Raw genomic sequence first — 26,277 nt, forward strand, 5'->3', positions numbered from 1 at the left:
CACCTCAGAAAGAGGGGCCGAAAGGGGATCCACAGTCTTTGCTGTGCACCATGCCACAAATTTGCTCCATCGGCAGGCGTATATCGTTTTAGTGGAGGGACGCCTGGCTGCCAGAATGATATTACAGACTTCAGGAGGCAAGTCAAATGGCCTCAACTCAAAGGAGGAAGGTCGAAAGCCGTCAACTGTTGCCGCTCAATCTCCACGCATGGAGGTGGAGGCTGGACAGGTTCGGGTGGAGGAACGTACCCTGCTGCTGCAACAGAAGATCCTCCGAAGAGGCAGACAGATCGGGGATCGATGCACATACTGAGTAGCTCAGGATACCATACTCTTCGAGCCAAAACTGGAGCCACAAGAATAATTTGGGCCCGGTTGCGCCTGATCTTTTTCAGCACTCTGGGCAGAAGTGGTACAGGCGGAAAAGCGTACAGTAGACCACAGCTGGACTCGAGACGAAAAGCGTCTCCGAGCAAGTGCCGCCTTGGAAATTCCAATGTGCACAACTGATGACATTGCGCGTTGTCTTCGGTGGCGAATAGATCTAACCAAGTCTCTCTCCACTGCTGAAAGAGACCACGCCATTCGTGATTCATCAAGCACCAGCGGCTGAGTTGGTCCGCAATGGCGTTCAGAGAAACTGCCATTAAACCACCAAGTTAATGCCTTGATGTTCCAGCCATGTCTAGAGGCGCAGAGCCTCCTGACATAGGGTCTAGGACCCCACCCCACCCTGTTTGTTGCAATACCACATGGCGGTGTTGTTGTTCGTGAACACCTGCACTACACTTCCCCAGACAGAGGGAAGGAATGCCTTCAGTCGGATCGCCCGCAGCTCCATAAGGTTGATATGGAGCCTGGACTCCGCCGGAGACCAGAGGCCTCTGATCTCCGCCTCTCCCAAGTGGCCTCCCCATTGCAGGAGGGACGCATCCGTCACCACTGTGTGCTCCGGTTGGGGAAGGGAGAGGGATCTGCCATCGACCCAATCGCGATTCGTGAGCCACCACTGCAATTCTCGTGCAGAGCCCTCCGAGATCTGGACATGATAGGTCAGGTTAACCTGATGCTGTGCCCACTGGAATTTCAGGTCCCACTGCAGAGCCGGCATATGCCATCTGGCATGTCGCACTAGGAGGATGCAGGATGCCATCAGGCCCAGGAGCCAGAGGGTCATCCTGACTGAAACCCGGGATAGAGGCTGAAAGATCGTAATCATAGCCTGAATATCCCGGACTCGCTGCTCGGGAGGATAAACCCGAAACTGCGTCGAATCCAGAACCGCTCCGATGAAGGGGAGCTTCTGAGAGGGACTCAGGTGCAACTTCGGCATGTTGAGGGAGCACCCCAGGAAATGTAGGAGGTCGGCCGTAGTCTGAAGGTGGGTAACCACTGCCTGGGTCGAGCCTGCCTTCAAGAACCAGTCGTTGGGGTAGGGGAAGACTGACACCCCTAACCTGACACCCGAGGGGCAGTGGTAAGGCCAAAGGAGAGCACAGTAAACTGAAAATGCTCCTGGCCCACCGTGACCCGCAGGTAACGTTGGTGGGCCGGCAGGATAGGAATGAGAAAATACGAGTCCTGGAAGTCCAACGCTACCATCTAGTCTCCAGGGTCAAGACCCGAGCCAGGGTTAGCATCTAGAACTTCTCCTTCCGGAGGAAGCGATTCACGTCCTGGAGGTCCAAGCTAGGACGCAGACCCCCTTTGTCCTTCTTAGCGACAAGAAAGTAGTGGGAATAGCAACCACTCCCTACTTCTGGCCCAGGAACGCTCTCGATGGCCCGTTTGGCCAAGAGGGCCGCAACTTCCTGTTGGAGCCAAATGATCCCCCGACATGCGGTGGCACCGAGGTGGCATGGCTGGGGGTGGGGACTGAAAGGGAAGGGAGTAACCCTTGCAGATTATTTGCAGCACCCATTTGTCTGCCGCAATCTCGCGCCAACTGGGGAGGTGGTGGCGGATCCTGCCACCCACCGGCGTGGGGTGCTCCCTGAAGCTCAGATTAGGAGGCTTTAGAGTCGGAAGCAGCAGGGGTAGAGGTGGATGGACCCGCACGCTGGTTCTCCGCCCCGCACCTGCGGAAACCGCGACCTCGCAGTGGCTGGTTCTGCACAGGCCTAGTGGAAGGGCGCGCCTGGGCGCCTCAACCCTGGCTATGAAAGGAACGAGAACCAGGACTGGCCGGGGTCTTAGTAGAAATACCCAGGGACTTGGCCGTAGTCCTCGAGTCTTTAAAGCGCTTCAGTACACTGTCAGCCTTGTCGCCAAACAGGCGGGTGCCATCAAAGGGCATGTCCATAATTGAACTCTGGACATCGGGTGAGAACCGGGTCGAACGCAACCCGCCGTGATGCTGCAACTCCACGGTCGTAGAGATCGCCCTGCTCGGGGAGTCGGCGGAGTCTAACCCGCACCGGATGGAAAACTTGGCAGCATCTTTGCCCTCAGCAATCGCCTGAGAGAGAGTAGCCTGCACCTCCTCAGGACACTGAGGCAACACCTGGGCAATAGCGTCCCTCACCGCGTGGGAGTAGCGGCCCAACAAGCAGGCGGTGTTCACCGACCGCAGCCCAAGGCTGGCCGAAGAGAACAACCGCTTCCCAAACTGGTCCTGCCTTTTAGAGTCCTTATCCGGCAGGGCCGTGGGAAAGGCACTCTGCGACGTCCAGGCCTAAATGACCAGGCTCTCAGGCATAGGGTGAGTGGTCAAGAAAGTGGGATCACCGGGCGCCGGTCGGTGGCGTCTGGCGATGTTTTTATTCACCAGGGCCCCCGTGGCCCGCCTCGACCAAGTGCCCAAGAGGACCACTGTTAGGGCGTCATTAAAGGGAAGCAGTGGTGCTGCCGGAGTAGACGCTGTCTGGAGCACCCCGGTGAGGAGGATGGTCTTGAGGGCCACTGTGGGGAGGTCAAGATTGAGGGCCTCAGCAGCCCGACGGAGGACCTTCATGTAGGAGGCACCCTGCTCCTTATTAGTCGGGGAGAGCCGAACCCTGGGTCAGAAGAGTCATCGAGTCGTCCACCCAATCGAGTTCGGAGTCACATTGCCGAGCAAGCGGGTCCTTGGAACCTTCCTAGCCATCGTCCGCCTCTGGTGTAGAGGGGGCCGGTCGCAGCGGCAACGCCGGAGAGGGGACGAACGGCGCCGTGAACGGGGCTGGACCGGCGCCGGTTCCCAATGCGGATCCCAAGCCGGAACAAAATGGCATGGGAACCGGGGCAGGGTTGGGATAAACGGCACCCAGGGTGGCGCCGAGGGGGTGCCGGGGCGGGAGCAGAGGGTGGTGCTGGGGCCAGAGCCAGCAACGCCGCACCTCGGGGTGCTGGAGCCAGCGTTGCAGGATCCTGTGGCGCCGGTGCCTATGGCAGAGCCGCCGGGCCAGCAGGATCTGGACACGGGTCCACAGAACTCTCTGGCTCCAGAGGAGCCACAGGGGCGAGGCCCCTGTCCCCCTCGTCCGCCTCCAAAGAGCAACGGGGGACGTTGGAGAGCGAACACGCTTCTTCGACTTCTTTTTATGGCGACGCTTACTGGAATCTGAAGGCGAATACTTGGAGTCCAAGGAGCGTTGTCTCCGGTCCCGCGAGCGGCCTCTAAACCGGGAGCGGCGACGCGATGAATGCTGGACATCCACTCCCGTAAGGCCTTGGGGCAATGGCACGGCAGTCGCGGCCATCCCGGGAGTCGTGGTCAGCTTCCAGGCAGTAGAGGCAAACATTATGGGGGTCCGCTACCGACATGTTTCGGCGACAGGTCCCACAGGACTTGAAACCGGGCATCCCTACGTGCACCAAGAGAAGGTTGGGGAGATAGAAAGTCTCAAAATAGTGGTCAAAAATAGACCTGTGGAAGTGGCTAAAGCACAGATATTGTGAGAGAGCTGGTCATAATAAATTCAGAGGGGCACCCAGGGAGCTGCTGAGTTGGGAGCCCTCTGGTTCCACACAGAGTGGGAACAAAGGAGTGCCACTGACAACCCGGTCCTGCATGGCGGAGAAACTCACACTTGGCAACTGGGTTAATAAGCTGAGCATTTGAGAACACATAGGTGGCACTGACAGAAACCAAACTCACCTCACCTTTGAGGCCAAGCGCACTGCCAAAACCCTTAGAGAAGCCAAGTCAGACTCGAAGCAAGACATACAAGCCCCGTGGGTCTACTGCGCTAGAATCCACACTGCTGGTGATGCAGCAAAGCCAGCAGTCTATAGATGGTAAAATAGACACGCTAGATCTGCTATTGATCATATTGTTGCCAGGCTGAACAAGCAGACCAAGAGGATAACTTGAGGCAAAACAGCACAACTCCACAGCAGAAGATAGCCTGCAGATCCCCCAGACGAAGTATCTCAACATGGAGAAAGTATTGAAGATTATTCAGGGCAAAAATGAGGACTTTGAAGCAAGGTTGCACCGGAGTAATCTGTGCATTACTGGGGTTCCGGGGTCCACCAACACCGGCAAGCAGGAGCAGGAGAAGTGTGGCTCACTGGTTAGAGCAGGCAGACCCTGAAGCAAAGGTCAGACCGGGGACCAGGGTTCAATTCCCGACGCGGCAGGGTCTTGAGCTCAAATGTCCACGGACTTGATAATTCTCACTTCACTGCCTGACCTAATCATGGGTTCACACTCTGGGCATTAAACTTGCTTAATCTCCACAACAGCCCCCCGCGGCGGGATGCCTGGCTTTCACCTTGGGGATGCCCTGTAGGGGCTATCTCACAGGGAAAAGCCAGGACGGGTTCCCAAGGCAAGCGCTTAGAGACCCCTGGGTGATAAGCGCTATATAAAGCCAATATACAATACAATACAATATGTGGAAAGGCAGGAGCACAGCAATTCTCCAGTGTGCTGGTGGTCGAAACGGCACACAGATTGCTGGTTGCGAGGCGTGGGGCTCCCCTAGCCTCATTAGAACGCTGCTCCTGAACTATCGAACAACAGTGTTGCGTCTCTCCAGGGTGCAACAAGGCATATGACATCAAAGAAACTTACTCGCCTTCTTTCAGACTATCCAGTGACTGTTCAGGCTGCTCGCAGAGAATACCTCCCACTGAAAAAGGAGATGCAAGAGGGAATCAAATACGCCAGCTCTACCCAGCCAAATTGCAAGTTGACTATCAGGGCAGCCAGAAAGTATGCACCTCCCCAAAGGCAGCTATGGAGTATGTTAAACAAATTGCTGCGGCCCGGAGTCGCCTGCAGATACCAGAGGGCTAAAGCAGTCTGACGGACTAGGTAATATGGACTCTAATTCAACATGCCAGGTCTCTACCGTAGGCTGCTGGGGACACATGATACACCAAAGTCCAATTGACATGGATTAGGGAGAAAGTTGCAGTGGGAGAGACTACCATGTATGTGAGTACTGCATGGCTGGTGCAGAAAACCAGTAATGGGAGACATGGGCACAGCACCAGGGTCACCTCGCTGGGCATGGACTTGAGCCCGACCAAGCGGAAGTGAAACCCACATCACGATTCTCCCATTAACAGACCAATTTGAAGAATATCTGACTACCTGTTCCCTGGTCGCCTCTGCCCACCTGGAGGTTACTCGGATTTCTAGCCGGCCTCGCGCAGATGAACCCCTTTTACTTTTGTTGGGTTTTGGTGATGTACTAAGATTGCTTGGGAATCCTTAGCTGTCACCAGTCCTTTATGTTTCATTTAACTGGGGAGATGGTTTTAGCAAAGTTGGGATGCTGAAGTGGGAGGTGGGTGTTTTAGTTTTGTGTTAATTGCCTTGAAAAGCACGATAATGATATTGACAGGTACAATGTTTTGTTCATAATCTGTACTTCCATGTGGGGTCATGGGGACTAAGAAGGTAGCCAAGCCCTCAGTTGCTGACCTGCTGATTATGTTAATATGGAATGCTTGAGGACTTAATAACCCTAAAAACAAGCATTGGCATAGCCAATAGGTCTCGCCTTTGGGACTTAATAAGAGTTTAGTCAGAGCATGCCTTTTCCACGTAGATGCCTTTACCACTCATGCAATGTCTTCAAGCTGTATTGTAGAGCAGTGTGACTGATGTGGATCATGTTGAAAAGATATAATAAAGTGATACTGTGTCCACTTCTCATGCCACACATTAAACGCCTCCACCCCTGAATGCATTCCCGCCCCCCTCTGCTGGTAACTGGTGAACATGTAAAGCGCTCTGATAATTATGGATCGAGTTTTTGCTATATAAAACTAAACAAAAAAACATGTTGTGTTGTCACAAGTGTATTACAAACCGCTAAAGATGATGATGATGACAAAATAATGACAATACTACTGCTATTGATGACAATAATGTGATGATAATAATATTTCAGTTACTAACAATAATACTAATAAAACAGATGATAAACTGTTGCAGTGACAATCACCCCGTGCCCCAGCGCCTGGTCATGAAAGGTTTTCCCGGTAACATAAAAACTTTTCTATTTTGGGGTTAACATCTCCTCCTAAATATTTGCATGAACAGCAGCATGAACAGTGGCGCTTCCCATTGATCAGGGCACTGAGTTATTACCCAGCCACTTATTTAGTTCTGAATCTGCCATTATTTGTCTAAGCACAGCTGAGCAAGCAGGGCCAGGTTTTAACACCTTGGCTGCTAAGGCTTTCCCCTCCTGTGCTGGAGATCCTTGATCCCCATTCTTCATGACTAGCTCAGCTCGCCATAAACACAGCTCCAGTGTGCCTCATGACGAGCTGAGCTCGTCATGAGCAGCGAAGGGGTTAAAGTGGCTTTATGTTTTGATAAATGTGATCGGCTTGAAAAGTATTTTTTACACCGAACACAGAGCTCAATGGAACATAGTGACAGAACTGTTTTAATGCATTTTGTTAGAAATGTGTGAACCAAACAAATAGCTTTTGTTCCTTCATAATTGGCTGTAAAAGTAGATGGAAACATTGCCATTACATATGGAAATGAGCAATGAGAAAGGGACATTCCATTTGGGCTGCATACATTATGATTTTCATCTCCTTAGCTGTAATGCAGGCACTTGGATGGGTGCGGCCGCGAAAATGAAAGTGACCCTTCGAATCATGATAAGGAACAGATGGGAGCGAGGCGCCCCTGCTCGCTCCCGCCTGCTGGAGGCCGCCACAGGCGCGAGCTGTAATGCAGGCACTCGGGATGGGTGCGGCCGCGAAAGTGAAAGCGACTCTTGGAAACATGATAAGGAACAGATGGGAGTGAGGCGCCCCTGCTCGCTCCTGCAAGCTGGAGGCCACCACACGCACGAGTTTTAGTAAAGTGCAGACCGATTCCAAGAGGTCATCTACCAGAGCAGAACATGCGCGATGTGCTAGGCTAGACCTAAAAAACCAGACCGGTACTAGCTTACCTCAACAGGCACAATGTACAAATTGCGCTGTTGCGTGAAACACACTTCAAGGGCCGCACTGCGGATGTGGTGGGCACGAGATGGGCAGGTTATCGAGTGGTTTAATCTTACTCTACATATGCAAGAGGAGTTAATATATAGAAAAAAAGGGAGTTCCCTTTGTGGCCACATACTCTGAGACAGACGAGCAAGGCTGTTATATAATATAACAAAGCACACTATGCGGTACCCCGCTGATTATTATTAACAAATACGGGCCAAATATAGACGATCCTGAATTTTTCACACATATATGTCCATGTTTACATACTCTTACGCCATCAGTTGTTATTTGGGGTGGAGACTTGAACCTGAACCTGGACTCGAATATGGACTGATCCGCTACCGTAGATTGGCAGGGAAAATAATTTTCTCCGGTGATGCAGGGTGGGGAGGAATGGCGGACTATAGTCCCCTTTATATTTGGAGGCTCAGAAATCCAGAGGTGAAAGAAGGGACATTCATTTAATCTGTACACGGATCATGGTCCTGGTTAAATTACTGGCTTGGGAAGAGGGAAGTGCAGGCATGGGTGCAAGACATTAAGCATATGCCCAGAATATTATCGGACCATGCGCCAGTATGGATCGCGTTGTCTATTCCTACATATGTCCCCATGCACTTTCAGTGGCACCTACACCCTATGGTACAACTGGACCCCAAGTTCCGAGATGGAATATATAAAGCCCTAATAGAATACTTCACTTTTAACACGGACACAGTGGAAAGCGCAGGGGTCCTCTGGGAAGCGTATAAAGCAACTATATGAGGGGTATGTGTAGGAACACAAACAGGTATACTGAGGGATATCAGAACACAGTTAAAGAAAATAGAAACAACACTGCAGCACTTAGAACGAGGCTATGAGACCACTCCAAAACCAGGTAACCTAGCGGCTATTAGAGATGAGATAATGGCATATGAAGCTGTGCCTAGCCTCTTGGATTCCTCGTCTGGGAGAGAGGCAGGTAACGCACCCATTGGAAGGGGTGGGGTGTAGGCTGAGCAAATTAGGATCATCTGGGGCAGGGTGATGACGTCGGGCAATTGTCCTGTTCACAGGAGCCCCTGTGCTAGGCTTGGACCGACTTTCGACAAGGATATCAGTCAGTGCTACATTAAAGAGCAATAGAGGTCTGGAAAAGGAAGCACTAGGCTGAAGCATTTCAGTTAGTCTTAACAAGGGAAGTTCGAGGTCAAGTACCTCCACTGCCCTCTTCACCACTGTTAAATAAGATGCTCCCTCCTTCGTAGCCACAGTAGGTGGCGAGACCCAACCAGAATATGGAGAGGTGTCCAGTCCACTGGCCTCTGCAAGTTTCTTATACCAGTCCAAATTCTCATCAGGGGTGTGTAACTGGTGTTCCAAAAGGTCCAGCGACCCCTGCCACTCTCCCCCCATATGTGTCTGCTCCTCAAATGGACCAGGCAACAACCTAGGACCACTAGGCCCTATCGGCGTTGACCAATGCCGAATTGACAGGGATGAGAATGTGGTTGGTGCCGCTGACTTCAAAGGCGCCAGGCCCATCGACATCGGGACTGTCAGAGAAGTTCACGATGGCATGACCTGCGCCGATCCAGATCCATGAGACCCCACTGGAGCAGTTAGTGCAGAACCGGATGGAACCTTCTGCGACACTGTGGGCCCGAATACGATCTGGAGGGGTCGGCCATCTAAAAATACCTTTATTTGAGCGGGGTTGTTCCACCTTCCAGAAACAGGGGGAGGCGCGGAGTTGGACCTGGCAACGGTTCAGCAGAATCCTGCCTGGAACATCGATGTTCCCCACTCGTCTCCCCAGCCAACGGATGAGGTCCGTTTAGAAGACTACTTCTTTTTGTGCCTCTTTCCGGAGTGTCTTGAGGACCTTGAGTGCGACGAAGAGGACTTGGGGCTCCTGGAGCGGGTCTACGATTTTCTTTTCCTCGATTGGGACCAAGACCCCTAGCAGTCGTGCTCAATGGTATCGACTGCAGAGCCAGAAGCAGCTTTAGGGACCGCTCCCTCAAAGCCTTCGGCGCCATGGCTTGGCAATCAGAGCACAACTGTGAGTGAGTCGTGGTTGCGCTGGAAACATCATAAGCAGACAAGGTGGCTTAAACCCTACATTTCTAGATGACATTCTTGACACACAAGAAAAATCTTCAACAAAATGTTGAAAAAAGTCTGTCAAAAAGAAACCGAAGGGTAGCTCTTCTCTGGATCAGTGCTAACTGGTGCGGAAATAAAAGAACTGACGTCCGAGTGCCTGGTTGGTGCCTACATAGGTGACCATGACGCCATATTCGGTGCCAATGATGCCACGAGAACCCGAACAGAGCCACCTGATGGTGCACGGGGGTACTGCTCATGCAAAAGCTTCCGGATCCAGTCGGCACCTGGAAAATTCAAAAGTAAGGAATCTGCAGCTAGAAGTCTCTATCAGATATTCGCTTTATCAGTAATCGTAATTGTTAAAGGCATCACATTCTGGCAATACATGCATCATTGTAATATTTTAATCTCCATGTATTATTTAAGTCATAAAAGTAAATCAATCTCTTACCCGTGCTTTGTATAGGTGATCATATACCTCAAGCAATCTAGGAATAGGTACTCCAATTTCTTGAAGTGTGTATGTTACAAAGCCTACATCCCAATTCAAAGAGCACACTTGCTGTTCAAGATACTGCACCAAAAAGTCTGTAAAAAATTAAACACTTTCATTGAACCAATCACAATAAAAAACTGGTATAGGCTATCGATCTACATGCATGCTTTAAAATAAAACTACGTAAACCACTAACAATTTTTCAGTGAACAAATGGCAATTACCAGTTATATTAGTCCACTTTTCTTTACAAGAAATTGAGCCTTTACATAATTTAAAAAGCTATGGAAAGTCTTATCTTAAAAATGAAGGACATGAAATAAACATGAACAGATTTTGTCATTATGCTGATGAACAGAACTTGTAATTACAGTTATGTGGCAGTGGATGCACATGTTTATTTAAGTAAAACTTGTCAGAAAATTAAAATTGCTGTTTTATCAACCTTTTGTATAAGTGTACTGCTGTATTTTGTTTTTCATACTGATTCATGTATTTTGTTATATATGTTCCAATTATGGTTGCATGTTTTATTTTCCTTCAAATTTCTTTAAAAACATTTTGCGAAAATGCAAACCATATTATACTAACACCCCGGGCAGGAAGCCAGAACAACAGGAAACATTCTTGCAGTAAAGGTACTGTGGCCTTCGAATTTACAAAGCATCTTGAAGATGCGAGTAACAACTGGAAGGCGAATACTTGTAAACAGATTGTCGAAGAAAGGACTGGGGTTGAATGTCTGGAGGGGTGGAGTCACCTGACATCCGCCATCTGTACTTTCAACCATACGCTCAGAGTTCTCCATCATAGAATACTCACTTTTTAAGGGGTGGTGGTGAGGGGGGACTTGAGGGTGAGTGTGTCAATACCATTCTGGAGCACTTCCGGTCCCGCCTCTACCATCCGGGGATGGCACCCCATCAGTCACTGGTGACCCTGGGACCGATCCATTCTACCCATCTCCTCTGGCCTACCATTGCACCCCGCATCTTCAAGTCTCTTTCTGTATTTTCATCCGTGTGGACCCTTTTGAGCCTACATTCTTCCGCCACCGCCCCTTCCAACAGGTTAGCTCTCCACTTCCCCTGCGTTGGTGGTGCCAAACACGCCCAACGAATAGCAATACAGCGCATTGCAAGCACTAGGCTCAACTGAGCAAACCGCTATACCATCTTCCTACCCTCTCTAGGGAGTGGCAAAAGGCGCAGCAGACAATGCTGAATGAACAAGTTACTTACCTTCGGTAACAATATATCTGTAAGAAACATTAGTTAGTGATAGATTCCTTACCTTAGAATAGATACACCACCAAAACCAACCCCGGTGGTGGGTCTGCGAACCAAGATCACACCAGGAAGTCCTGGAGAACAGAACGTCCAAAGAAGCCATCTTTCCGGACTTGGCGGTCCAGGCAATAGTGCTTAATAAAAGTGTGCAGTGAGGCCCACGTAGCTGCCTGACAGATGTCTTGTAAGGGGACACCACATGCCAATGCTGTAGTGGCAGCGGTCGCAATGGTGGTAAGGGCGTGCAGCCCCACCGGAGGCTCCTTTTTTGGCAGAGAATAACAGGCTTTAATACACAAGACGACCCATCGGGAGATAGTCCGCTTGTGTACGGCCCAACCTTTCTTGGTGCCTACGTAGCCAACAAAGAGCTCGTCATCCACCCGGAACTGTTGTGTGCGATTCAGGTAAAATGAGAATGCACGTTTTGGGTCCAGACGGTGGAGCCTCTCTTCCTCTCTAGAAGGAGGCGGAAAGAAGATGAGCAAGGTGATGGTCTGCCTGATGTGAAAGGCAGTGACAACCTTTGTTAGAAAGGATGGACGTGTTCTGAGCACAACCTTGTCCGGATGGACAGACAGAAAAGGAGGTTTGCAAGAAAAAGCCTGGAGCTCACTCACTCTCCTAGTAGAGGTGATGGCAACCAGGAAAGCAGTCTTCAAAGTTAACAGACGACTGCTGTGAAGAGGCTCAAAGGGAGCGCACATTTAATATTTGAGAGCCAGGTTCAAGTCCCACTGTGGCATGATGAGGGGAATAGGAGGTAAGAGATTAGTAATGCCTTTGGGGAATCTATTTACAACAGGGGACTTGAAAAGAGGGGGATGATCAGTAATCCTAAGAAAGGCTGAAAAGCAGAAAGGTAGCCCTTGATAGTGCCCAGAGCAGAACCGTGCTGGGCCAAAGAAAGAAGGAACCAAACGACTTCTGAAAGACGGGCAGAAAGGGGATCCACAGCCTTTGTTGTGCACAATGCCACAAACATGTTCCACCTGCAGGCATATACCAACTTAGTGGAGGGACGCCTGGCCCCCAGAATGACATCACAGACCTCATTAGGCAAGTCAAAAGGAATCAACTTCTACTGCTCAATCTCCACGCAAGGAGGTGGAGACTGGACAGGTTCGGGTGTAGGACTGTCCTCTGCTGCTGCGACAGAAGATCCTCCCGAAGAGGCAGTTGGATCGGGGGATCGATGGTCATACTGAGTAGCTCGGGATACCAAACTCTTCCAGCCCAGACGGAGCCACTAGAATGACTTTGGCCTGGTCGCGCCTGATTTTCTTCAGCACTCGGGCATTAGTGGTATAGGCTGAAAGGCATGCAACAGACCGCAACTCCATTTGCGACAAAAAGCGTCGCCTAGTGAGTGCTGCCTTGGAAATTCCAACGCGCAGAACTGCTGACATTGCACGTTCTCTTTGGTGGCGAATAGATCTAACAAAGGCTTTCCCCACTGCTGAAAGAGACCTTGCGCCACCTCCGAGTGAAGGTGCCATTCGTGATCCATCATGCACCTGCGGCTGAGTTCGTCTGCCCTGGCGTTCAGTGAACCCGCCAGGTATTGAACCACCAGGGAAATGCCCTGATGTTCAAGCCATGTCCAGAGACGCAGGGCCTCCTGACATAGGGTCCACGGCCCCACCCCACCCTGTTTGTTGCAGTACCACATGGCGGTGGTGTTGTCTGAACACCTGCACTACTCTCCCCTTGACAGAGGGAAGAAATGCTTCCATTCGCCATCCATGAGTGGAAGGTCCAGGTCTCCATTCGACTTACCATATGCGGACGTCTAGTCTATTAAGCTCCCTTCAGGGCATTATACAACTGGAAAATGAGACACCTACTAGAGCCCAGATCCAGCAGTCCCGTCAGCACCGGGGACTCGTTTGGTTCCTCGGGAAAACTCATCTAAACCTCACAGCTATATGGGACACACTTGCATATTGCAGAAATCAGCCAGGACCCACTCCAATAGACTTCCCAGCCTCAATGAACATCACAAACAAATTATTCAAGTACATATCACCTGCCCTTTGACAGCCTCCATCCACCCACCACATAACATCCATGGAGGCGCAGATACACAAGAAGGGCCGCAGCCACCAAATGGAAAGACGCTTTGTGTATGGCACACATTTTAATACACATGCGACTGTCAATTGCCATGCCCGTGCAACCTGGGTCACTATGTAGGGAGTGCTTGCCAGCACCCTACGACTCCACATAAGGAGCTTTGGGAGGCCCTAATCCGATACTATACCCTGCAGTAGCCTCTTATTCCAATTAGGGCATTTGGTGCACCACAGCGCTGCATACTGAAGGAGACTAGCTAGGTAATACAGCTGGAGATCTGGGAGCCCAAATCTGCCCTCAGATAGATGCAGTTGAGGACCTCCAGCTGGACTCTCAACTAAGGACACTAGCAGCCCATTTATCTGCCAGAATAGGGAGTCCAGCACGACACAAAACAAATTCTGCATGCTATTGAGACATCTGGGCAAGAGTACCATATTGCTATGTGCCACTCTACCCATGACAGAGAGCATTAGGGTGTTCCAAAATTTTATGGTGGTAGTTAGACCATCTACAACTCGGCCCATATTCAACTCGTACTTAAGTCATTAGTCGTGTGTCATCTGTATTCCATGGTAGTGGAACTGCACCTTCTCCCAGGGGAGACATGCAGAAGAGAACCGTCTTGAGCCTTTTAAGGTGCAGGCCAGACACCCTCCTGAAATCGCCCATAAGATGTAATGGACGCAACACTGACCTTTCCCTGTCGGTCACACATATTAGGGTGTCCTTTGTGTACATGCGGTACAAAAGGGGGTGGTAATGGACGGAGCATCTGAACCAATCAAACACTCACACCCAGTCAAAAGATCTGGGTTTAATCTATCACCGTTCTTTAGCCCACTCAGCCACTCCATTTCAGACATGGATATATGCAAATCAGTCTGACCCTGTGCCTCATGGGAACAGTCCAGCTCGAACTGCCAAGCCAAGCCATGCCTTCCCTGGACCGGAAACAAGCTTCCGAGGACCGGTTTCTGACATTCCAGCCGTCTTCAGCCCGGCTTGCTTGAATCCAGTGGCAAAGTGAGCAAGGGACTCACGTCTGAGCATACCCTGCCACACGTACGGCGGCCAAAAGCGGTACAAAAGGGGCTGGTAATGGATGGAGCATCTGAACCAATCAAACACTCACACCCAGTCAAAAGATCTGGGTTTAATCCATCCATCCTTTGTGTACATGGGCACTGTGTGAGCCCTGTCTCCCATTCTTATTCCCGGAGTTTGCTTCTCAAGTAGATCACCAACGGCTCAATGAACAGGGCGAAAAGGAGTGGGGATAGTGGGCTTCCCTGCCTCATTCCCAGCTCAATACGAAATGCATCTGATACTACCTGTCCAGTACAGACTCTTACCGTGGGCTCCATGTAGAGGAGGCGCACCAAGAACAAGTACCTCGAGCCTAATCCCAGGGCGAAATGTGCAAATTCGCGTTCCGCGAAATTGCAAAAAAAATCTGCTAATTCGCGAATTGTCCCGCGAAATTGCGGATTTTTTTGCAATTTGCCCTGGAGTACTTTCTACGGATAATCCAGTAAGTGCTCCCTCATTGGGTAAATGTATAGTGCTTTTACTACACTGCAGCCGCGTAAAGGGCCAGAAGATGTGTCTCCTTTGACCATGTGTGCCTGTAACACAGACACAGGCACACATGGTCACTGGAGACACATCCTCTGGCCCTTTATGCAGCTACAGTGTAGTAAAAGCACTATGGGGCAGATTTACAAGCCGCTTGCGCCTCTTTGGCGCTGCAGTTGCGTCACTTTTGTGACGCAGCGGCAGCACAATAGATGCGCCATGGGGCTGGGTATTAACAACGTGACGCATCTCAGAGATGCGTCACGTTGTAAAGCCCTGCACCAACAGGAGGCGTTCCGGCGCAGGGGAGGGCGTTCCTGCGCAGGAACGCCTCCTAAAAGTTGCTGAGTGAAATCTACAAGATTTCACTCAGTCACTTTTAGGCCAATGCTGCTTGAAGCAGGCGCAAGGGTTGACGCAGCATAGGGGAGATAGGGCCCCCCAGAGCATTGCTGGAGCTGCGTCACGCTGGCGACGCAGCCCCAGCAATGAGCTGCTTTTACGGCACAGATGCGTGACGCATCTCAGCAGTTTTTGCCACATGGTGCGCCGCATTGTAAATGCGGCGGACCATGGGTGGCGAAGCTGCAGCGCACAATAACTGGCGCATCCCTGGGGATGCGCCAGTTATTGTAAATCTGCCCCTATACATTGGACAACGAGGGAGCACTTACTGATTAGACAGTAGAAAGTACTCCAGTTGAGTAGAGGTATTGCACAAAACGGTGGCATCTTCGTGGACAAACACGCAGGGCGGGATTCATTCTGCCCCCTGTTAGACTCGTTTTTTGTGCCCTTCTGCCCTCTGTCAGACTCGTTTTTCCCTTGTTTTTCTGCCCTTCTGCCCTCTGTTAGACTCGTTTTTGTGCCCTTCTGCCCTCTGTTATTCCCTTGTTTTTCTGCCCTTCTGCCCTCTGGAAGACTCGTTTTTGTGCCTTTCTGCCCTCTGTTAGACTCGTTTTTCCCTTGTTTTTCTGCCCTTCTGCCCTTTGTTACACTGCTTTTTGTGCCTTTCTGCCCTTTGCATTACCACATCACCACTCAGCGCTACCCCAGCATCTCTCAGCACCACCACATTATCACTCAGCACCACCACATTATCACTCAGCACCACCACAGCACCACTCAGCACCACCACAGCACCACTCAGCACCACCACAGCACCACCACAGCACCACCACAGCACCACTCAGCACCACCACTCAGCACCACCACTCAGGACCACCACAGCACCACCACTCAGGACCACCACAGCACCACTCAGCACCACCACAGCACCACTCAGCACCATCACATTATTACTCAGCACCACCACATTAACACTCAGCACCACCACATTAACACTCAGCACCACCACAGCACCACTCAGCACCACCACTCAGCACCACCACATTAACACTCAGCACCACCACAGCACCACAGCACCACCACAGCACCACTCAGCACCGCCACAGCACCACTCAGCAGCGCCACAGCACCACTCAGCAGCGCCACAGCACCACTCAGCAGCACCACAGCACCACTCAGCAGCACCACAGCGCCACTCAGCAGCGCCACTCAGCAGCGCCACTCAGCAGCGCCACTCAGCAGCGCCACTCAGCAGCGCCACTCAGCAGCGCCACTCAGCAGCGCCACCACAGCACCACTCAGCAGTGCCACCACACCATCACTCAGCGCCACCACAGCGCCACCACAGCACAACTCAGCACCACCACAGCACCACTCAGCACCACCACAGCATCACTCAGCACCACCACAGCACCACTCAGCACCACCACAGCACCACTCAGCACCACCACAGCACCACTCAGGACCACCACAGCACCACTCAGGACCACCACAGCACCACTCAGCACCACCACAGCACCACTCAGCACCACCACAGCACCACTCAGCACCACCACAGCACCACTCAGCACCACCACAGCACCACTCAGCACCACCACAGCACCACTCAGCACCACCACAGCACCACTCAGCACCACCACAGCACCACTCAGCACCACCACAGCACCACTCAGCACCACCACAGCATCACTCAGCACCACCACATTATCACTCAGCACCACCACATTATCACTCAGCACCACCACATTATCACTCAGCACCACCACATTATCACTCAGCACCACCACATTAACACTCAGCACCACCACAGCACCACTCAGCACCACCACAGCACCACTCAGCACCACCACATTAACACTCAGCACCACCACAGCACCACTCAGCACCACCACAGCACCACTCAGCACCACCACAGCACCACTCAGCACCGCCACAGCACCACTCAGCACCGCCACAGCACCACTCAGCACCACCACAGCACCACTCAGCACCGCCACAGCACCACTCAGCAGCGCCACAGCACCACTCAGCAGCACCACTCAGCAGCGCCACTCAGCAGCGCCACTCAGCAGCGCCACTCAGCAGCGCCACTCAGCAGCGCCACTCAGCAGCGCCACTCAGCAGCGCCACTCAGCAGCAGCGCCACTCAGCAGCAGCGCCACTCAGCAGCGCCACTCAGCAGCACCACTCAGCAGCGCCACCACAGCACCACTCAGTACCACCACAGCATCACTCAGCGCCACCACACCATCACTCAGCACCACCACAGCACCACTCAGCACCACCACAGCACCACTCAGCACCACCACAGCATCACTCAGCACCACTACAGCATCACTCAGCACCACCACAGCATCACTCAGCACCACCACAGCATCACCACAGCATCACTCAGCACCACCACAGCATTACTCAGCACACCACAGCATCACTCAGCACCACCACAGCATCACTCAGCACCACCACAGCATCACTCAGCACCACCACAGCATCACTCAGCACCACCACAGCATCACTCAGCACCACCACAGCACCATCAGCACCACCACAGCACCACTCAGCACCACCACAGCACCACTCAGCACAACTCAGCGCCACCACAGCATCACTCAGCACCACCACAGCATCACCACATTATCACTCAGCAGCACCACAGCATCACACAGCACCACTCAGCACCACCCCAGCATCACTCAGCACCATCCCATTATCACTCAGCACCACTCATCATCACCACAGCACCACTCAGCACCACCACAGCACCACTCATCACCACCACAGCACCACTCAGCACCACCACATCACCACTCAGCACCACCACATCACCACCACAGCACCACTCAGCACCACCACAGCACCACCACAGCACCACTCAGCGCCACCCTAGCATCAATCTGCGCAACCATTCAACAACAATTGGTTCAAATATGTTCTCTCAATGTTTCAAGCTTTATTACAAATGTCACAAAAAGATGTTAATATTTCACTTCTGTTCTTGGATTTTTGTCCCAATAAAATACACTCAACATAATCTTCACAAAAGTTAATTACATAAGTTTAAGCTATTGCCATTATAAATTAAAATCACTTTTATTTAAGTATTAATTAATTTAAAAAATGAAAAGCCATTGTAATTTGTAATATCAATACATCTAAGTCACGTAAATACAAAACACGTTGCATTACAAATGCTATAGGTGTCACATTTGCGAAAGTTATAATCTATTGGCATTGTAAATGACAAAGCTATTAATTTAGCTATTTTCAAAACCAACACATAAATAAAAAAAATTGTCATTTACAAGACCAATACCTCAAACTTTCCTAATGCGAGACCTATTGCATTGCAAATTATCTGTCAGTGCTTCCTGTTGAGGTTTAATTTTCGTGACAGGCGCCTCATTGCCTACTTGTAACTATTCTCCGACCCTACTTCAAGGGTCAGAGCAGGGTCAGAGAATAGTTGCAAGTAGGCAACGAGGCGCCAGGAAGCACTTACAGGCTTACAGCAGCAGGTGCCCAAGTTGAAGTTAATTTCTTTGTAACCCTTTTGTAAAAGGTTACAAAAAATTAGCTTCAACTTTTGCACCTGCTGCTGTAACCCTGTAAGTACTTGGCTGAAAATTCGTCCCTGCTGATACGCGGATTTAACCGCGATTTCGCGAGATTCGCGGAATCGTGGAAAATCCGCAAATTCCACGAGCGGAACAAATTTTCAGCCCATGCTTACTTCGTAGCACTTCCCACAAATAATCCCAGGAGAGGGTATCAAATGTTTTCTCAATGTCTAGGGCATGTTGAGTTTCTTGAGCACCCTTCCCACTATTTAAATCAATTGTCGCGTACCAATTTATATGTACTAAAATACTGTTTGTTAATGTAAGGTGTGAAAGTTTCCTTGTGAACACTACTACCTAATTTTGCTACATTGTCTAGGGCAACAATGCTGCCTCTTCCATCACTTCCAGTGTGGCATGCATGAGATGAGATGAGAAAGCTGCTGTAAGTTACGGTAGGTGCCAATCCCCAGCATAAAGCCACAATGATCAGTATGGACCAAGTGTGGGACTACGTGGCCCAGACACTTCGCTTTTGATGTTCACTTTTAAAATGTATAGCGATCAGAATGACCCGGGATTCCTCTGGTCTTTACTAGGCTTCAGCAGCATGATTTTTAAAGCCTCTCGCATGTGTACAGGCAGGGTACTATTCGCTTTCTCCTCTCGAAGTGTTTCCAGAAGCCTAGGGAGTAGTTCAGTGGAATATGTCTGGTAGTATTCTAGAGGTGGGCTGTCAGGTCCTGGGCACTTCCTAAGAAGCTATGTCTCAGAGGGCCTCTTGTAATTCGTCCATTCGTATCCCCTTACCAGGCTGTCCATTTTGTCCGCCAATAGCCTAGAGACTGTGACAACACTTAGGAATGTATCTACTCTGTGTGTAGAGACCCCCAAAGGGGCCGCATATACCTGTGTCAAATGGTCACACTAAGCCAGATTGATCGCTGCGTGTCTTATCACAGTCCGCCTAGGTCAGGGAAAGTGTTGTTGGTGGGGACCATCTTCGCTTAAGGAGCCAGGCTAACATTATGCCAGATCAGTTTCTCTCCCTGTTTAATCTCTGATGGTAATCCAGTCGGACATGACAGTCAAGGCAGTTCCAGTCTCTATGAGGCTCTAGATGGGGTCACAACAGGGAAATGAGAGGTCTATAAACCCACCAGTCCACATTCAAACAGCAGGGGAGCAGGGTCCAAGAGAAAACGCACCTGGTAGCTCAATCCCTGAACATTCATCGCACCAGCAGAAGACAACTGAAATGGGTCTAAACAACTATAGGCTTGGTGCATGGGGGTATTGTAGTGTAGTTCCTATATTCCCAATAGGCTCTGCGCATTGGAATAATATATTCAGCAGTGTAGACGTAGGACTGAGGTCGACTAGGTCTCTACTGACTATATTAGACTTAAGGTTTGCCAGCTAGCTCAGAGGTCACTAGAAACTTTCTCGATTAAACGAGGTTTAACCTCCCTGGATAGACAAGAAGGAATTAGCTTCTGAAAACCATATAACATGACAACTCTGCTCCCTCAGAATAAGAGTGTATCTCTAGAGTCGTGTGAAAACAATAGACAGCTATTTCACTCAGTCAATCGTGCGTACTTAGTTTCACCAGAGTGCAGAGAAAAGAGAGACGAGCGTTTTCAATAAAAGGTGTAATTTATTGAGCAGTCTTCTTTCTCATGCAAGAGAAATGAATTGCCATAATTGCAATACTTAATGTAAAGTAAAGTGCGTACAGTAAAAGGAGTATTATGAAATAATACTGTAAAAGCATTGATATGGTTTCTTAGCCATTAGATACTTTAAAATGGATAAAATATATACATACATATATACATTGACTAACGTACTCAACTGGTGCTTCTAAAAACGCCTACCCCGGTGTACCTGACCTAACCCTAATACGTGGGAAGGAGTAAGTAAGTAGCAGTTTAAGTTAAGTTGGTTTTGCCAAGAATCTGACTCAAGAATTCTCTTTAAGGGTTTAGTCAGCTCCGTACCTGGGTAATAGAATGCAGGAGGTCTGGTATCTCTCTTTCAGGACTCGATATCCCAGCAGCCCGCGAAGGCAGCTGAGAACACCGGAGCTGGATTTCTCGGCAGGAGAAAAGTCAGCGTCTCTCTCAGTGCGTCAAAAGGGAGGGGCAGCATCCGTGGGCTCTCACATCAGCTGGGCTCTCGGGCAAGTAGATAGCTGCTCGGCTCCAAATCCACCACTGTGTGTTTGCTTAAGGCAACGTTGGTATATTTATACCTGAAAGGTGCTGGGTTTGATGTAAGGCTGGACATAAGACGTCAATAAAGATGTCACTAAGAACTGGCCGTTCTTTCAGTGCTTCACAGAAGTTCTAGGACGAAATCAAAACAAAAGCAAATAGGGATTTCCCAGGTTGCTGGAGGTTTGGTTTGTTTAGAGAACTCGTTGTGCTTTCTAGGAGTCCGGGGAAGTAGCCTTGCTTAATGTAACTGCATGGGCTACAACTATGGATATGATTCCTATGCCATTATAGGGATATTATTGATTATAACCGTACAAGGGCATAAAATAGAAATATCGATTTAGGTTCCTAGATAAAAACACAATACCCACTCCACGATCTAATGTCCATCATTACTAAAAACTAAGCGATAGTAAACATTTAAAGGTGCATGTGTATTCCAACCCACCCCAAAATACATTTTTTGCATTCGAAATGGTGTATGCGAAATACACGAAAATGATTATTGGTACTGTACGCTTTTCAAGCAGTGTAATCATTCAGTTAAACATGCTTATATATATTAGCTGAACGATTTGCGAAAATTACACATGAAATGGCTCTTAATACAGAAAAGAAGGTCGAGACCATTCCATCACATATGAATACAGTTGCTGTAAATGTGCTAGAGGCTGAGGTAATATACTGTCTCTAGAGTTCCTAAAAATAGAAGCTCTGTTCTTTAAGAATAGCTCTACTTTAAGCAGAGTACATGTGTCAGAAAAAGGTAAATATTTTGGAAGTTTGAAAAAAAATCGCTTTCAGGGGAGAAAATAGTTCCAAATGTTTTCAGTAGCTTTTGTTTATCAAAGCTGAAGTCCGAATTCAGAGTTCTGGGGAACGCTGTGTGCTCGTTGCTTAAAAAGTTATTCTTTCTGTTCAGGGGAAAACATCATTTCAGACAGACTCGCAAAAAACTTGGTCTATGACATCAGGTGAAAGTTCGACCAAGTTTGAAAATGCCGCAACAGTGCAGTAGGGAGAATGATTGCTATCATCGATGTCAGGATCAGCAATGCTCACAGAAGGTCGTACCTGGGTGATGCTGCTCTCATCTCGTACTTCACTGCCACCTAATCGTAGTGGTGAAGTCTCAACGAATGCCGTCATCAGAATGGGTAGCCGCTGGGGACAACACGATGCATGAGCCGTTACAAGACTTAGCAAAGTATCTGTATCCAATGGTTCTGCTGATGGTAGTGTAAGACAGACGTCCAACACACATTCTTCTCCGCATAGCATACATCGAAGCACAGGTAGGATGCAATTTTGCCAGATTGGTCTGAATGAAAAACCAGGTCATATTCAGATCTCTTAGGACTTTAGTTATGCGGTCCCGATAGCGTATAGCTAGGATCGTTTCTTCCATCGTTGCTGGAGTCTTGTCTGCGACTTGGCTTGCCTTATCGGGCAGAAGGATCAAAAATTAAATTCCTGCTACGAGTCCCAAAAGTAGTGGACAAAAGAATGGACAAAATTGGGAAAAATGCCCAGAACTGTTTTGAAGGGTGTTAACAGCCCCGAAAAAATTGTCTTAAATATATGTGGGATACCACTGGTATCAGACATATTTAGGATTTGGCTTAGCATTTCTACGAAATGCACGGGGCAATTTGTTGATAAAAGGGTATGTATCTATGCCGTTGTCCTTGCAACCAGAAGATCATACGTTTCTTTTGATGACGTTAAAAGCACGGTTGTCTGTAAAAAAATAGACTTCATTCTGCTTTAAGTATCAATTCGAATAGAAGAGATATTCAAAGAAGGCCAAATCGTCGTCTCCGTTTCTGGAGTGCCGTTTGGATATAATACTTGCATACAGCAAGTGACCATGGAACTAACGCTTACGAGATAGGCTTTCCCTGGCACCATGCCACAACAGCTGTGGTCCACTATTAGAATATAGCTCCCGTTAGAAAGCCGTCTAAAGAATGGCTCTATTTGTGTTGCAGGTGTGCTGTGCTGGTGACATGAAAGGTTATTTGAAGTCCCCTCACAGGCCCCATGCAAATTAATACCTTGCCACCGAAGTATACCGCTTAGTGATTGTTTACAATTGTTACCATTAAGAAATACATCCTCGATCCACCCTTGGATCCACACGGACATCTTCCTCCTGGTCGCCTGCAGCATCTTTTCTCCAGGTCTCCATAGGATCCAACGACGAAACCCGACACATCTTCACACCTATGCACCGCCGTCCGTGGGTGAGTTAACGCAAGTACTTTGGTGCTCCCAAGGGTATTGACTATCCAAGTGTCTAGGTTTTTAGTTGTTTCCTCTTGCTCAACCGGAAGTGTCCTAAATCCTTCTTTTTCTAACTCTTAAGTTCCCATTGACTTTGCATTGGCTCACGCGTGTGTGTAAAGACACTGCACACGCCGCCTGTGGGCCTCCTACTCCTAACCTAAGGTTCAGATAGTGTAGCCCCAGCGATTCTCTAGGCCCTAGGCCTTCCCTTTTCTCGTGACGTGGTACTTATACAAATTTCTTAATATATGGTTTGCTTCGCCCTTAGTGCCTAACTGTAAATTGTGCAACTTAACGTATTCTGACTAAGTATCTTGTGATGTGCTTTTGCCTCTGACCTCATAAAGAGTTCAGAGGAGTGTGTTCGTAAATAAATACATATATATTTTATATATATCCTGTGTGGTGTCCTTTCATTTGATATTCAAGGGGTTACATATGTTAAAACAGCTGGCTTTACACGCCCTCAAGAGTCTTTTAGCCTAAGACTGTTCTGTCCACGCTACCACTAGGATAGCTGGTCTATAAGGTTGACTTACAACCATCACCATAAGGGTTGTTTGGACTGGTGCAAGGTGTTCACTAGAATAGTGATCATCATATACTAGGCCAACTTCTCACAGGCATGGCATACAGGGATGTGTGCCATGTCGACTCTTTGTTTAGTTCTGTACCTAGGCACTCATCCTGCCAAGGGCAGTGTGTGGTTACCCAGGTACAGGGCCCCTAAGGGTGGCACAATAAGTGCTGCAGCCCTTAGGGGTCTTCTCTGGTCACTATGCCCTGGGTACCTAGGGTACCATTTACTAGGGGCTGATAGGTGGCCAGAGGTACCAATTGGGTTTTGTTTCAACACATTTTTTAGGGAAGGAACACAGTCCCTGGGTACCTGGTTGGCAGGAGCCCAGGGCACACTCAGTCAAAGCACATCAGCAGTCAGAAAAAAGTGGGGGCATACCAATGCAAGAAAGATGGCACTTTCTCACAGAGGGGTCCTGAAACAAAAAGGCAAGGTTGCCAGGGACATGATGCTTGCGCCACAATTTGGCGATTGACTGTGGAACTAGAGCAACATTTGACCCAGGTCCCTAGGTAGGGATCAGTGAATGGCTCATTGAAAGCAAGTAGAGGCTCAGCAGTGGTTTTCCCTGGCAGGAGTACTTCAGTCAGAATATTGGTTTTGACCTCTAAGGTGGCAAGCTGGAGATCAGCAAAAGTGGCCCGCCTTTGCATTACCACCGCAAAATAAGCACTTTCTTTCCGGTTCCGGGCTGCGCAACTGTGGAATGGACTACCCAGTAAGCTGCACCTTGAAGTCTCGGAAACGGTATTCCGCAAAGATTTAAAGACCTTCCTTTTTTCAAGAGGATGCCTTTAGAGTCAGAATAGGTGGTGCTGGGACGCCTGGGGCTGCACGTGAGTTTATGCACTAGCGCGGGGACTCACTGTTAGTGTAACCAGGTGCTTTAGAAATTCAGTTTACTTACTTATTTACTTACGTAGGCCAATTTCATGTGCTGCATCAACCATCATTGAAATCTGTCCCAAACAATTAATATAGAGTAAGAGATATACCGTGCAAGACGAGGCGCTTAGTAGGTCAAATGGAGATGCAGTGGTTCGGTGAAAACTTACCACCATCGTGGTCGGAGCAGCTCTGAGTCAGAAAGCAAAATGGGCTTGTCTTCCTCCGGCGATGATGAAGTCGACATCAACACTTCGGGAACTAACATGGAAGGTGGAGGCAGAATCCTGTGGAAGCTGGGGAGTCCAAGTGATAGGTTTTGATAGTACTATTGGCACTGAGGTCAAACCCAACAAAGGAATCCAAGATGGAGGGCCTCTCAGGTCCTGGAGCCTGCAGGCGCATGAAAGAGAAGAGAAGGGGCTTAGCCTCACAGAATTCCTCGACCTTGCACTGTGTTACAGAGCACCCTGTCACTCTGGTTGTGCTGGTACAAGTTGCGAGATGGGCTCCGGCATAGACTGACTTCGGGAGTGAGATTGAGAGGCATAGCAACACCCTTGGACCTTCTCAGGAGTATGAGAGTGGCAGGAAGGGGGAAGAGTCCAGTTTGGATGTTTTATTTTTTTCTTCAACTTACCCCGAGGTTTAGAGTGTGATGATGATTGACCTCGGGTCAGACTCCTGAGACTTCTGGACAGGGAATGAGACCAAGACTAACCCCTGGACTTAGCCCGGTTAATATATCGAGTCTTGGGGTGCATGGCGATGTCTCGCCTCGCGGTCCCATATGGATTTAGAGTTCATAGACATGCAGTCACAGCAGACCTTGAAGATGTGGTACGATCCCAGACATCACAGGCAAAACTGATAAGGATCTGTCACAGACACTTGCATGTAACAGTAGTTATGAGGTTTAAACCCTGCCTTCTTCACCATTCCCTTGCACACTAACATTTTTAAGGTGAAAGGGTCTCAAAGAGACGAGAGGTAGTTTCAGGTCCACGCTAAAAGAAAGGAACTGGATGGAGGCAGCGTGCAGGAGTGGTGCCTGTATAGGTCCCATATGTCATTTTCATAGTGGCATGGCATCAGGGCGCATCGGGATCAACTGTGAGATCGGTTCCTCAAGACGAGATCGGGAGTGAGATCGACTGGCACCTGAATGCCTTTGCTACTTCTCTTTAGAAGTGGTGGGTTGTGGTCGTGCCCTTCTTTGTCGCCTTCTGTTTCCACTTCGATTTGGACCTTCAACTTGTAAGATGACCTCAACCTGTTGTGAGATATGCCTCAAGAACAAACACAGTTCTGAACCCACTGCTTACAGCGATACTTGTGTGGCTACTTTGGATGTTTGACGATGTAGAGCTTCGCTTCACACCCGGACACATTCGTGCATAAGGGCACCCTCCTCACAGAACTTGGGAGTCAAGCCTGGTTCCCAAACACCAGAGGCACACCTTGT

General features: G+C 49.4%; 1 protein-coding gene across 2 annotated transcripts in view; it reads right to left on the reverse strand.

Moving 5' to 3' along the window:
- NUP155 (nucleoporin 155) overlaps positions 1-26,277 on the reverse strand; it is an 871,946-nt gene that overhangs the window by 82,332 nt on the left and 763,337 nt on the right. For both annotated transcript variants that reach the window (XM_086960546.1, XM_086960547.1), the window contains one exon: positions 9,944-10,080. In XM_086960546.1, the coding sequence (XP_086816672.1) occupies positions 9,944-10,080 (137 nt within the window). The remainder of the gene's footprint in view (positions 1-9,943; positions 10,081-26,277) is intronic.

Source organism: Lissotriton vulgaris, chromosome 3_1, assembly GCF_964263255.1.
Source record: "Lissotriton vulgaris chromosome 3_1, aLisVul1.2, whole genome shotgun sequence".
In the NCBI taxonomy this organism is placed as follows: Eukaryota; Metazoa; Chordata; class Amphibia; order Caudata; family Salamandridae; genus Lissotriton; species Lissotriton vulgaris.